Source organism: Schistocerca americana, chromosome X (assembly GCF_021461395.2).
Source record: "Schistocerca americana isolate TAMUIC-IGC-003095 chromosome X, iqSchAmer2.1, whole genome shotgun sequence".
NCBI lineage: Eukaryota > Metazoa > Arthropoda > Insecta > Orthoptera > Acrididae > Schistocerca > Schistocerca americana.
Genome location: NC_060130.1, coordinates 313,729,697 through 313,743,084, shown reverse-complemented (window position 1 = coordinate 313,743,084; position 13,388 = coordinate 313,729,697). Strand labels below are relative to the sequence as shown.

General features: G+C 36.4%; 1 protein-coding gene across 1 annotated transcript in view; it reads right to left on the bottom strand.

The window, feature by feature from the left end:
- Positions 1-798: 798 nt before the first annotated feature.
- The window catches only part of LOC124555529 (serine/threonine-protein kinase PLK1-like), a 256,330-nt gene continuing 243,740 nt past the window's right edge, over positions 799-13,388 (bottom strand). Inside the window, exons 4-11 of the mRNA XM_047129483.1 lie at positions 12,681-12,892; positions 11,169-11,264; positions 5,320-5,592; positions 4,893-5,184; positions 4,531-4,750; positions 3,965-4,115; positions 3,643-3,886; positions 799-2,510 (exon numbers count right to left, since the gene is read on the bottom strand). Coding sequence (XP_046985439.1) covers positions 2,301-2,510; positions 3,643-3,886; positions 3,965-4,115; positions 4,531-4,750; positions 4,893-5,184; positions 5,320-5,592; positions 11,169-11,264; positions 12,681-12,892 — 1,698 coding nt within the window. The 3' untranslated portion in view covers positions 799-2,300. The remainder of the gene's footprint in view (positions 2,511-3,642; positions 3,887-3,964; positions 4,116-4,530; positions 4,751-4,892; positions 5,185-5,319; positions 5,593-11,168; positions 11,265-12,680; positions 12,893-13,388) is intronic.

Genomic DNA, 13,388 nt, shown 5'->3' with positions numbered 1-13,388 from the left:
CTATCTATGTTACCTGTGCATAAATTCCTAAGTGACAGTTTCCTTGCAAGTAGATTGTTTTACAGCTATCCAAAATATCACAGGCTGAGCAATGTGATCTCAAAACCCCATGATTATAAACAGCCATCACACCAGTGATGAACTGAAAGATATTACAATAGTTACTTTTGGAACTAACATCTACCAAGATGATGATTGATGACTATATGCACCCAGACACACATTTAACTTTCACAGATCTCTATCACTTGAGGAATGCAGAAATGGTGTGTCTTATGGTCCATACTATAGATGAAATGCTACAAATGTTGCAGAGAAAAACACTATACATACCTTTTACACCAGGAAGTATAGTACTTTGTAGCACTAACTTCATGTATTAAGAATGGTAAAGTTGTGATGACATGAACAGTAGATTCCACAATGTCTCATCAGTTTTCAGTGTTGTCACATTACCTGTTACAAATGCAGAAGCTGTAAAACTAATGCATAGAATTACCCCACCAGCTGTCTTTTATGAACTCCTTTATGCAAGGTAGTATTAGAAGAACAGTAGGAGCATGGCATCGGTGAACTCCAATTTTTGTGTATTGCGTCGAGTTTATAATCTTAATTGTGAAATGGTACTTTTTTTACACTTATAGCCTGGAGTAAAGCCAGAAGCTTTTCTTCATTGTAGTGAAGTGGGGGAAAAAATTAAAACTGTTATTGTTTGGATCTGATCCATGTAAATTATTTTGGATTCAAATGGTGTGAGATTTGTTTTTGCAGAAGGTTAAGAAAAATGTAAACACTCAGTTTAGAAAATATTTTGCATTGTTTACTGTGCACCAAGAAAATTGTTTAGCTGACCTTACAATCAGCAATTAAAACTGAACACAAAATGCAGCATCATCATAATCATCTTTGGTTTGGATCTGTTATTTATCATGTATCTTTTTAGTTCCAGTCCACCTCATTTTACACAGTAATTAACTATTTGTAGTTAAGCACTTTTTTTTTCTCAAACTACTACATACAATCAGAGTACAATTGCAATTTACTATCATGGCTGTGCATATAGGCTGTTAATGATAAACATTTTAAATTGGCACAAGATATATATCCATGGAGTTACAAAAGCTGCAGCTGAATGTGTTGCAACAAGTTGTATTATCAAAGACAGAGTATATCATTTTCAACTTACTGATTTTCAATATCTCTACGGATCCATTTGTTTGATAACTGCACATAAGCAGCAACATGTACCAAAGCAAAAATAATGAGTAAAACAACAAAAATTAGAAGCAGAGTAGGGCAATAGAACTGCACCCAAACATTTAGATATTTTCATGATTCAAATTTGACATGTGATCTTGATGAAAGATAAAACCATTCTACATATGAGTTATAGTATGTTACAGCAAAACATTTCAGTTGGTAAATATCACAGAGAATACTACATATACTGTTTCTTGAAAATTTCAGTTACACAATTTCTCTTACTATTCATACTGAAGAATCAGTCAGGAAATCCACTTGAGTGTATTACACACTAAGCATTTCATATTTCTTACAGCTTACAGGCACACCACACACAAAACATAAAAAAAAGAATGGCACATAATGTCCAATATCTGGCTGTTTCTTGTATTTAAAGTCAATCGCAAATAATTAAATACTATGTACAAACACACACATACATAAATTGGTTAACTTTGTACCAACATGAGCAATATTTCAAATTCTAAACAGCACAGACATTTACTTTAACGAACTTCTCATTTAAAACTAAAATGAACTATATTATGTACATATTCATATGTAATTATTTCCCAGAAAATTAACATAGCAATTACACTCACTTTTACTGCTCTGTTTTGTGTAAAAGAGTTACTTCAAGTTTTACTTCCAAGTTACATTAATCCTCACCTTTATCACAATTCTCTCTTTCCAATCAAACAATTTTTTTATCTTTCTTTTTTAAGTTTTGTTGAAAACAAAGTTCAACATAATTAAAAAATATAATATTTTACTATCAGCATAATTATACTGAAAATTGTTGAAATGCAGATCATTGATCTTCCTTTCCTTTACATCAGTAGCTTATACTTCAAACAAAGAAGAAACTACTGAAAGGAAAACTATTTTGCAAAAAATTTACACTCTTCTCCCTCTTTCATCCACCACTGTAACACACACAAGTACAACAGCTTATTATTATGTAGTAAAAATCAATCAACATCAATAATGTAAAACTGCTCATAACAGTTTTTAAATCTCACATAATCACAGAAACTACATTTGTTAACATTAAACAGTTACACAACCTCTCCATCAAGTTCAGCAAATTCTCGCAAAATTGCTGCTGCTATTTTCAGTCTGTCGAGAATGTCACTGTCACAACCAACAAGTTCAATTTCATGCAGCCAGTATGACACACTCTGACGTTCACTGTTGATGTATGTTACAAGCAGCCCCTGTTTCCAGTCTGACAGTATCAGTTTTGTGTGATTCTTGAAGAAATTTATCTGAAATAATACATGAATCCTTTTAATTTAGCAATGTTATATGTATCACGATACTTTCTATTAAAATAGATGGAGTGTGCGCCAATACTGTGGTTCAGCTCTTTCCTTGCCTACCTTCTGTCTGATTTTTAATGTAACTGAATGAGTTACTTCATCTCACTGTCCTACCACATGCCGCCGCCACCCCCCCCCCCCCCCAATCCCTCACCCAAAAAGAAAACCTTTTCTGTGTTTTAGTACATTTAAAAGGGAAAGACTCAACAAATCTGTTTCCACTTCCAATTTTATTTTGCACTAAGTGTGGGGATAATTTACAGCAGAGTCGCTGAAAGATCCCAACAGCAGCTCTCAGCACTGTTGCCACCTTTCAACTGCAAAGTGCAAGCAGTTGTAGGGAAAAATAATGGTTGCCTGCAGAGCTGCTACAACACTGCAATATCACTATAGAGATGTATACAAAATCATGTTATGTGATTGGTTGAGGTAGACACACAAAGCAGCTATGCCAACTGTAGTGCAACTGAAGGATCTTTCTTCACTGACTATACTACTGTAAAATGAATAGAACCAGTGCCGCTGGTTTGTTTTTGTTTATTTACTGTGTGCAACCTGCATTGATGCTATAATCACAGAAGAAATTAGTCCTTTTTACACAAATCCCGGTAACTATGGACAAGCATTCATTCAAAGACATGTTACAAGTAATGTATTACAACAAATTACTAACTCCTCTAGCTAAAAAATTACACACAGTTTTGTCGCAATGGAAGCCTAAACTTCCATGGAAAAAATGGCATGACGATAACATTTGGAGATCTAGAGGTACATCATTGATTCAGAATCTCTTGCAGTTAATTTGGATGTCTGGCTTACAGGTAGTCACAACTAATCAGAAAACACTGAGAAACATTATAAGAGCTGTTTTGAGAGTTGTACAATTTATTACTTATTTAATCATAGTGCATATGTTCCATAAATTCAGGGAGCAGTTATTGTTCTTTGCACGCGCATGTGTGCGTGCTTGCGTGAGGGAGGGGGGGAATATCTTTATAAGCTTTTTTAATTTTTCAACCACAAAAATTGTCTTAACCACATTTGAAAAGAATTTCAGCAGTGAATGGTTACCACAAACCTGAATAGTGCCATTGCAGAGCTCCATTATTATGACTGCATTTGTGCGAACCCAGCGACGCATATGTGGAACAGGCAACCTGCGACGACTTGTTGTACGCATTCCGTCACCACCCTCTGTTAAATGCTCATCCATGTAGTGACTGAAGTAACGCAGAACAGTTAAGCGTTCCTGCAGTGCAGCTGGCACAGAATGTATCGGATGTGCTGTAATTTTCCCATTTGCATCATGAAATTCCACACGACTGCAATGAAGGAAGCTTTTATTAGTAACAGAATTTACTGACAGCCACATTTTCATTAGTACTTTTTACCCCTTTTACCTTCTGTCAGCATTGAAACTAATTCGTGTGCTATCATTAAAAAGCACACCAACAGATTTATCTGACAACTGAAAACCGAAGCCATATTTATTTGAATAATCAATCCACTTGGATACAAAGAGAGGTCTGCAATTTACTGGGTGAGGATTAGCTGTAAAAAGAAGAAAAAATCTAATATACCATGCCTGTGACAAATTTTATTGCAGAGTAATCTTTATAACTAATTTAGTCCTAAATTATTATAGCCTTCAGTTACAAATCTATCTACATTACTGCTCCTGAGTGTCAGTTGAACATTAGGTGCTGGTTCCAGGCTGTCATGTCTATTTTAAGATGTCAGTACTACACAAATTACAGGTGAATATATTTTGTTGAATTACTTTGTTTGGGTCTTCTACTATGACCACATGATTGGCCCAAGATCCAATAGATTTGTCACTGATGATAGCAATAATTTTTAATTTAATTGTCTTATAGACTTATGGTTTAAGCATTGAAGTAAATTATAAAAATAAGTTACACACCTACACACATTTTTCTTAAACATATTTACATGAAATATGTACCTTTTCCACCATCTGTTGGCATACTGTTGAAACATTCAGTAAGAAATCTATAGAGGGTAACAGCATTACACACACGCTTACGGCACAGACTTAACTTATCAGGACAAAGCACACTGCTAATCATTTGTTTCAGAGATGAAGCTGCACGTAGTTCCTTACGGCTTGGAGTTGGCATGCAGCCCACACTTGATCCACTTTCTCTTGTTACAGATTTTTCTTTCTGTCAGTGAATGCAAACATAGAACATTACACTCATTAAGCACTGTTAGAATCAGAAAAGATAAAATAATGTAACTGCCCATAGTGTGTTGCATACATTTTAACACTTGTCCATTTAAAAATAGTATAAATTAGTTCCTTACCTTTTCACTTAGGTCAGGACTCTTTGGTGCTGACTGTAGTTTAAGCATAGATTTTTTCTTCATTGGAGGCTTTGGTTCACTTCTCTGCGAAAAGTTTAGTCCTTTGTCTTCCTTTGGCAATAGCCCATTGACTCTGGCCTTTAATTGTGGCTCCTCTTGCAATGTTGGGTTTGGAGCTCTGGGCTTGAACTGTTGTGCAACTCTGTGTGTCTGGTTTTTAAGTCTATCTTTTGTGTGTTGATCTTCCACATGTTTGGGATTAGCAATTCTAGGTTGCAACTGGACTGTTGACCTGGAAAAAGTCACTTGTAAAGGTATGGCTTTCTTTAAGGTTTTCAAGTTTAATGATTATTGTTGTTGTTGTTGTTGTTGGTTGTTGTTGTATTGTTACAAATTAGTTCTCAAAAACAAATAATTTGCTTGTTACCTGTCAGTTACTACATTGGGAAAGTTTGGAACTGTGTAACAGCAAGATGGAGACAATGTTTCTGGAGTATAACCACTTGTAAAGAATTCATGTTTACATATGTCCTCCAGTTTTGGACGATCCTCTGGAAGTGGCTGCAGCAACACTCTTATCAAGGAACACGCAGTTTCTGATACACATGGTGGAAGTGTGTACTTGTTACTTACAATCCTTGCATACGTGTCTTTCAGTGTTGCTGTTTCAAAAGGAGGCTGCCCAACTAGCATAGCAAACCTGTAACACACAATTACAATGCAAAGAATAATCTGATCCATCTTAAAACAACATGGAGAAATGAAATTTGCCTTTCAGCATGCTTCCGACAGTACACTAAAATATTATATGTTACTATTGGTGAAGTAATATTAACAAAAGGATGATTTCTTCTAAGCATGATACTTTATAATCTAGTGGTTATGAATTTTCTGACATGCTGCTTGCCAAGCAGTTGTTGACAACCAAAGCACCATTTACCTCTCTTTCTATATTGTGGAACATATTTTCGAATCTAGTGGGACATCAGCTAATGTGGCAAATGAGCTCCTGTATTTCTGTTGTCAAAATGCGGGATCCGACACTTTGCTTCATATCAAAATGGAAGACTAAAGGGTAACTTTAAATTCAATAGAATGTAACTCCAGATCCATGCGTGTAATTTCATGGACATCAAAATAACTGAACTGAGCAGCGTATAAGAGAAACCGACAGTAACAAAGCAATAAAGAAAACAGGAGTTATCAAAATTAAATATCTGTTATCACTGTAGTAACTAAAATTGCCTCAGTATTTTGAAGTATATAGTATTTCATTCATTTACAGAGGTATCATCGGCATTTGGTGTTGCACGATGTTGAACACATCTCTTACAAGTTATTAAGATACTACTGACATTTTCATTTTCAAGGAACCTACATGCTCTAATCTGAAGTAACTTGTTAGATACATTTTTGTTAACTGCAACACTACCCAACAACTTTCCTTCCCACAATCTACAAATAATGAACAACAACAACAGTGCATACCACCAATCAATTATTATCATACTGCCTGGATGAATTTCTTTAGTATCTGTTGTGAAGGAGAGTGACAGCCACCACAATATCCACTTCTTATGACATGCCACTATTATGTGCAGGAATAGACTATACCACCTTTAAATGGTACAGGGTCTTTCACTTGGCAATCACAAACCCTGTGAGAACGTCTGCCGATGAATATTTGCACATACTGATAATCCTTTTGCTGTCTTGTGAGCTCATGGCAAGTCATCTTTTTCAGCATCTGAAACTGGGTGTCTATAAAAATTAATCCAGTGGGACTGAGGCAAGAGTGGAGTCATTCATTTGTACAATAGAGTCAATGGAATTGATGTGTCATTCCTGATTGATTAAACTTCACAAGAGAGAAACAGAACTTACATGTCCGCATTGTTTGATAGTTATCCACTCAATATTTTTGTATGTAGGTTAGTGTGGTACATAAAAGTTTCAGACATGTCATTAGTATATACTATGTCACCTTTGGAATTTAATGATCTGAAATCAGTTCCTCAAGTGGTTAAATCCACCAGGTACCTGACTAAATGGTTGAATTAGGAAATGAAGTAATAAAATATTCATAAAGTATCTTTTTCAATGTCATGTTTGCACTAAATTTTAAAAATCCTGAATCAGAAATATATCAGACCAATGGAGGTAACTGTTATGGACATCAGTAAAAATAAGAAATGAAGCAGAAAATATACTTTGGACGTGATTATTGAACTTAGATACCATCTACCGTGTGTTTCAGAACCCCTTCTACAAACTTTGGAGGCATAGTCCTCATATTGAAACAGAAGTTCAAATAGACATCCACTGAAAGTCATTCATTGTTTTAGTTCTAATAAGTTTAAAATCAAATTGTTCACGGTATAATCCCATTTGATCTTTATATGCACTAACTAAAATTTATTTTGTTAGATAATTAAGTGATGATAGTGAGAAAATTTGATCCAGGTATAATCCAAACAACTGATCCACTGATTGAAATTTATTTTGTTAGATAAGTATGTGATGATACTGAGACAAGTCAATTTGCTGGAGCTGTTGTAACTTCAGTGGCACAGTGCTGATATAGAGAAGTTTATATTTTACATTTGCACACATTTGAGATTAGTCCCGCTTCTACATCTCACTTGTGTAGTCATCATGAGTTACCTTATCAATGTTCCATTTAACCATGAGCAAGCAGGTATAATTTTTATGTATGGCCACGCAAATGGTAATGGACACTGTACATTTGCATCTAAATGTGGTTCCGGGCAGGAGGTAACCGAGTCATCCAACTTTTATTAATGTCTGTCGTCATACAGCTGAGACAGGAACCTAACACCCGAAGTGGTAGACCAACACAGACTAAGATTTGCTCACATGCTTGATCAGAAATAATAAACGCTACGAGCTTGTCCAGATGGAAGCACAGAACATGATACTGTAACGTGTGACATCTCGTAGCACCAAATGGATGGCACCTCATGGCAGTACATGCGACCATATTGTCAACGACATGCGCAGGGCCTTTCACCTGCCAACAACAAATCGTGGTACAACTTTTGCTGACAAATTATTCACAAAATGTCAATCCACTGTATCTACCTCTCCATATATACTCTGCAAGCTACCATATGGTGCATTGAGGGGGGGTGGGGGGTAACCTTTTAACACTACAAGTCATTTCCATTCTTGTTCCACTCGCAAATTGAGCAAGGAGGAAACGACTGTCAATACTCATCCATACAAGCCTGATTTCTGTTATCTTGTCTTGTATTCCGTCCTTACTCGAGACATATGTTGGTAGCGGAAGTATCATTCTGAAGTCTGTTGCAAATGCCGGTTCTCTGAAGTTCAGTACTTCCTCATGAAAAGAATGTCTTCTTCCCTCCAGAGATTCCCATTTGAGTTCATAGAGCATTTGCATAACACTCACATTGATCAAACTTACCATAATAAATCTAGCAACATGCCTCTGAATTTCTTATATGTCTTCCTTTAATCCTATCAGGCAGGGATTCCACACACTAATAGTACACTAGTGTTCTGTGTGTGGTCTCCTTTGTAGATGAGCTATAATTTCCTAAAATTTTCCCAGTAAGTCAGAACTGACCCTTCACCTTCTCTACTATTGCTCTTACATGCTCATTCCATTTCAAATCACTTTGCAGCATTGTGCCTAGATATTTAAATGAATCGACTGTGTCAAGCAGCACAGTACTAACACTGTATTCAAACATTATGGGATTGTTTTTCCTTTTCTACTGCAATAACTTATATTTTTTGACATTAAGAACAACTGCCATTCATCACACCAACCAGACGATGACGAGTTCACAGTTTGCGTGGTCATCAGTCCCCCTATTCACAGAAAAACATGCATGATGATATGAAATGAGGAAAGGAGAACTGTCAGCTCCAGGATCTTTGAACATGTTATTGTGGCTGAAAAGTGTATGAGACAGTAGCTTTAGGGAGACAGTTAAACAGAGAGAAAATCCAGTCAGCTAGAACTGTAGTTGGTCACCAAAAGGTACGCCAAGAAGGGTAATCATAGTTTGTAGAATTAAAATGCAGTGAGAACATGCACAGCATAAGGACTAGAGAGAAATAACTATCTTAAATAGGTAAGATAAATTAAATACGTACATAAAAGCTTAAAAATGCACAAAAGTGTGGAGAGAGAAAGTAGCCCGAGGCCATTCCGAGCACATGCCCAGCAAGAGCTGGTACTCCCCCAACCACCAGACACCAAACATAGAGGTTCAGTCAGCTTTGTTGTAAAATCTGCTGTCTCTCATGAAATGTAGGACTTTAGTAGCTGCTAACTCACTGTCCAAAAGTATCAGAGTTTGTGAGGTAAACAGGTTGACTGCTTATCTCAGATCTATCAGCAGGTCACATATTTTGAGAATATGGACAATCGTGAAATGACTACCACAGCTCCATTGAGGTGTGCTCTCTTGACGCATAAGGGGTAAGTCTCGTGCGGCTGATACGCAGTCGGCACAGTATCATGGCACCTTTCTGAGAGGTCTGGAGTGAAGTATTCCATGCCTTGGTGATTCCCTTTGATTGCTCTCAGGTTGTTGAGAGTCATGGTAGCCTATGAGTCCATAACAAGGGAACAATGCAAAAAGAGTACCCACTATAACCCTGACTTGGAATTCGGTCTCAACCTGGCAGCTTATTTGTTTTCAACTCTTTTTAGTTGCTTCTCTATGCTAGGTAAGCCCATTACTATGTACTCCATACATAATCTGTACACGGAATACACAGTTTATGCAACGGTTGAATGCAGTATGTTTGTACAGTACTCCTCTGTGAAGGACTTCTTGAACACACTATTTAAGAATTCATCTCTCTTTTTGCGGTCTTCTGGTGCCACACCTGCCATGTCAACAAGTTACCAACTACAGTTCTAGCTGCCTGGATTTTCTCTCTTTTAACTGTCTCCCTAAAGCTACTGTCTCATACACTTTTCAGCCACAATGGCGCATGTTCAAAGATCCTGGAGCTGACAGATCTCCTTTTCTCATTTCATATCTTTATGCATGTTTTTCTGTGAATAGAGGGGCTGATAACCATGCAAGCTGTAAACTCATCATCGTCTAGTTGGATAGAACTACTCTAGCCAATTAGCGATTCTATATAGGATTTAAGATGACGGATGGATGGATGGACGGATGGATGAGAAGTTGATGGCCAGCACATTCCCTTACTATATGTTCTCTGGAATATCACACATAGGGTCATCTAAGACAATTTGTTGATGGAGCAGCAGGAAGATGAGCAGTTACTGAAACTGGTAACACGTCAGTCAGGTATTCTTCAGCTCTGTTTGTTGCACTGTTGAGGTACAAGAGGTGCTTAAATTGTTGACTGACTCCTTACATTTCAGTGCTTGACAATCCTTTTCTTCAAGACAAAGTTCTGCACAAGAAAGTGAGACAAAATTTTAGGGCACTTTATTTCGGTACTGTTCTGACCAGGTACCTGCCTGTGTCTAGCCAAAGTAAACAGCACAATTTCCCATTTACAGTTTTTTTTGTTTGTTTGTTTAGGGCGCACAACTACTAAGGTTATTAACGTCCAGTCACAAACATCAATGCACTAATAGCGTAGAAAAACGCAAGGGGGCAACAACAGAAAGTATTTACAAAGTCCGTCAATGTAATAAAACTAAGGACACGAGCAACTGCTCGAGCGTCATCAGCTAGGCAACGCCCAATCTGCAACCTGGCCAAAATGACCACCTCTTGCCGGGAAGGGTGTGAGGAGGTCGTCCAAGCCGTCAGGATCAGTTTGATGGCCTTATGCTTATTTTCATGGAGAGAGGCCATGCCACAATGATGAAATGCGCCGACAAAGAACCCCACTAACCCATTTACAGCATGACAACCAAACTTGTCATATACTCATTGCTAAGACTATAATGTTGCCAATAGCATCCTCCAACAGTGCCTGAATAAGGGTAAAAATGTAGTTCAGTGATATATGATAATTATTTCTAGAAATATGGATACTTCTGCAATGAACGAAATCTGTATGTGGGAGCAACCCCTCTCTTGTTGACACATGTTTACTTCACTCTACCCAGTTAGGAGAGGAGGAAAATTGGAATGGCTCCAAATAACTGTTATGCCCATTTTAGTTTAGCATGTGTCAGGCAATACAATTACTAGCAATAAACTACTGCTGCTGCTGCTAATGCACAATGCAGTCCACTTTACATCTACACAAAATTTGGTAATTCACATGAACCAAACTAGTACTCACATTATGCAGCCTATAGCCCACACATCGGCTTCAAAGCTATAGCTGAGCTTGTTCAGAACTTCTGGAGCGATATAATTTGGGGTGCCACATATAGAGCTGAAAAAGGAAGACAAGTATGAAAATGATTGTTTCACTCATTATCACTAAATTTATGAAGAAAGGAAAGAGTTAAATGTGGAAAGTAAAAATATCTGAATCCTCAACAAGTACAGCAGTTTACTGAAGAAATATTTAACAAGCAACTGATACAAAATTGGACACTGACTTAAGTGTTCTTGCAGTCTTCGAGTAATAGTACAATAAAGTATTGGCATCTACATATTTAAATATAAGTATTTCTCTAATTTTATCTTGGAATCTCAAAATATGAAAACTAATCAAGAGTGATCTCCAGTGTGGCAGCATCAAACATCGCCAGATAGGGATCTTAGCCTTCTGATCTTTCTGTAATAATGATTCTCCGCATCAACAGAAATTATTTCACATAAAAGAGTCAAGCTGGAGGGAGATACATTTACAAAGAACTAATTGTTGCTTACTTTTATTTGTACAATATGATAATGACCTCCTTATTGACAAAGAGGTATATGGCAGAAAAATTGCAGAAATCGAATAGGTACATGTACGATCAGTGTTTCTCAAACTGTGTTCTGTGTAACACTGATGTTCCATGCGAATAAGTTCACTGCTAAATACTATTAACCCATTTTGACAATACGAACATTATTTTTAAATTTTACTATGATTTATGTGTTATTAGTAACAATTTAAAATTGAATTAATCTCTGAATAAAACAAGTGTTTTCAGGTTGTTTTTTTTCCAAATCAAACAAGGTGTCTCACTAAACTAACAGGATTCTCAGTGTTTGGAAGTTTGGGAACCACTGACGAAAACTAGTTTACTGAAAAAGCAGCATTGTCAGTAAAATCGCTGAAGATGACCAAAGGATTAAAGACTTAAGAATCAATTGGTGAATTTTGCTTCATCAAATTACCTCCATTGGTAACGTATAATGCACTCCATGGCTCCCGATACGACTTTGAAATGGTAGAAAGCAGCAATAAGTCATTGTTTCCATTCTAGCTTCATTAACGCAGATCCAGATTTTGAGTAGTAACTAGCCATTATCAGTGCAGTATTTCAGAGTTGTTATACATGCCCTAGTATGTCTACACCTGTTGTTCAGGCTCTGTTACAGTTCATTAAAGACAATCTTTAATAAACTGACAGAGCCCGAACAACAGATGTAGATGTACTCGCGCATGGATAACAACTCTGAAATACTGCAACGATAATAGCTAGTTACTAGCTGAAATCTAGATATGCTTTATAAAGCTAGAATGGAAACAATGACTTATTGCAGCCCTCAACCATTTTGAAATTTTTTGTTTCAGCATAGTCAATGAAGACACAATGATATGATATTAAGGAAACATTAAAAACATAAAATTTTCTTATTATATTTATTTGTAGAATGCCTTAAAATATACAGCCTTTTACAAATAACTTACACTCTTTTGTCACCATCAATTTGCATAGCAAGTCCAAAGTCACCTAACTTCACCACCATACTTTCACTGAGGAACATGTTACCAGGTTTCAGGTCTCTGTGGATTACATTCTGACTGTGAATGTACTGAACACCAGACACAAGCTGACTTAAGTAATATCGAACTTCTGGCTCTGTGATTGTCCACCTGTGTTTCAGGACATGCACCAGTGACTGAAAAGTTGGAGACACGATTAATAGTACACTTGAAACATTATTAAAACAACTACAGCAAATAATTAACTTATTCTAATTCAAAAATTTTAAAATATAATATTCTTGAGGAGTAAACTACATCTTCATCTAGAATATAATTGTAGCACAATATCAAGTGCTCCAACATGCATGCTTTTTACATGTATCCCATTGATATAAAATGCATAGAAAAGTTATCTACAATGGGATATCTTATCATAAAATGACAAAAATTATCCACATCATCATTTTCTAAAGGGTCATAAATTAGGTGTACATTTTACTGTTGTGAAATTCTTACTGTTAAAAATGTTACTAGTAAGAGTTATATTTCAAGAAAACATAATTGTATTACATAGGACAAACATCCCTGATGTTCTGCAATAAAATTCAATGGGACATGTTCTCTCAGTACACTGATGTAGCTACTATCTAATTTATGTTTCTCAGAATTCTGTTTCTGGATGTATTTGTT